General features: G+C 37.4%; 1 protein-coding gene across 1 annotated transcript in view; it reads right to left on the bottom strand.

Moving 5' to 3' along the window:
* LOC107059220 (disease resistance protein RPH8A-like) overlaps positions 1-1,453 on the bottom strand; it is a 2,673-nt gene continuing 1,220 nt past the window's right edge. Inside the window, exon 2 of the mRNA XM_015305706.1 lies at positions 1-1,450. Within this exon, the coding sequence (XP_015161192.1) occupies positions 248-1,450 (1,203 nt within the window). The 3' untranslated portion in view covers positions 1-247. The remainder of the gene's footprint in view (positions 1,451-1,453) is intronic.

The following is a 1,453-nucleotide window of genomic DNA, read 5'->3' as shown; positions in this document are numbered from 1 at the left end:
TTTAACATATAAAGCATCGTCTTAAATGTGGATAAGCAAGAGAACATACAGTCGACCAATTAATTAAAGCATCACAAAATCATTTTTGGCAAAAACAATTATGTTCAAACCAATTACACTAAAACCACTCTCACTGACAGCCCTGAAATTAATAACCAGTGTCTTCAAGTGCTTGGCAGAAATGCCCCCATCAATACCTCTACGATTATGAAGACATGATATATATATATATATAGCTTGAAAACCTTCACCACTTATTATAATTCCTCTTCAACAGCTCCACGTCTTTCATTCTCTCTGGAATCTCCTTTAAATTTGGACAGTCATCGACACCAAGACCTTTAATCAGAGGCATGGCACTTGTGACCAAATCCCATCTTTCTAGGTTCTCAAGACCATAAAGAATAAGGAACTCTAGTTGATTGAAGCTGCTATCACTGCACATTATTTCTTTTCCTTCATAAGCTCTAAACAAATCGAGATTCCTTAGGTTTGGCAACATTCCCAATATAGGCATCGGATCTTCTGTCAGTCCTGAGTTCTGAAGAACCATTATTGTGATGGAATTTGGAAACAGATGAGGCAGTTTCTCTATTCTACCTCTTAACCACAATTTTTGTAGCTTTTCACAACAATTAACAAATTCAAGGGATGGGAATGATTCATCACCTCTACAAAACAATGTGAGAGTGCTAAGGTTTTCCAAGCTGCTAATGTTGTTTAGGGAGTAAGATTTCCTAATATCAAGCATGCTTAATTCTCGAAGATTGACTAAATCAACAGGGTCAACATCTTTCCATTGATCACAACAAACTCTTTCAAGAACTTGAAGACTAGTGAGTTTGCTTATATGTGCCAGAGGTTCTGAATACCGAGCAACTAAATGTCTTAAATTTATCAGGTCAACTGTCTCGCTTGGTAGTTGGAAAGTGTATCTGACCGGATCGAAGACAAGTGTCTGTAGATTCTTGAGATTGCCAATGGACGAGGGAAGATCATGGATACCTCTAAATCTTAAGAACTTGAGTTGGTACAAACTCCCTATGGCATAAGGTATATAACCAACTTCTTTAATATTCAAGTGCAGCACATATATATGTCGGAACACATCTATATGTTGGAACACATTACAAAAATCTGGATCGAAGAACATAATTGACCTCAACTTCAAGTTAGAAAGATCAAGTGAGAAGTACCTTTTTCCTTGACTATGAATCACATGTCTGATACATAAAGAGGATATGGAGTGGCTTCTTGGATCATAAATGTCAAAGAAGTTTACTTCCAATGCCTTTTGTATCGCAAGATCATGGAGTAAATCATGAACCCTACATTCAGTAACTCTTTCCCAAAATGTATCTACCACTTGAACCAAGCTTCGTCTTATCAGCTCATTCAAGAAGCCTTCAGCGACATCCTCCATTCTTTCTTCTCCTCTGGGTATGAAACCCTC

Source organism: Solanum tuberosum, unplaced genomic scaffold, assembly GCF_000226075.1.
Source record: "Solanum tuberosum cultivar DM 1-3 516 R44 unplaced genomic scaffold, SolTub_3.0 scf00963, whole genome shotgun sequence".
Lineage (NCBI taxonomy): Eukaryota > Viridiplantae > Streptophyta > Magnoliopsida > Solanales > Solanaceae > Solanum > Solanum tuberosum.
The sequence above is the reverse complement of the archived record's forward strand: the minus strand, read 5'-3'. Positions and strand labels throughout refer to the sequence as shown.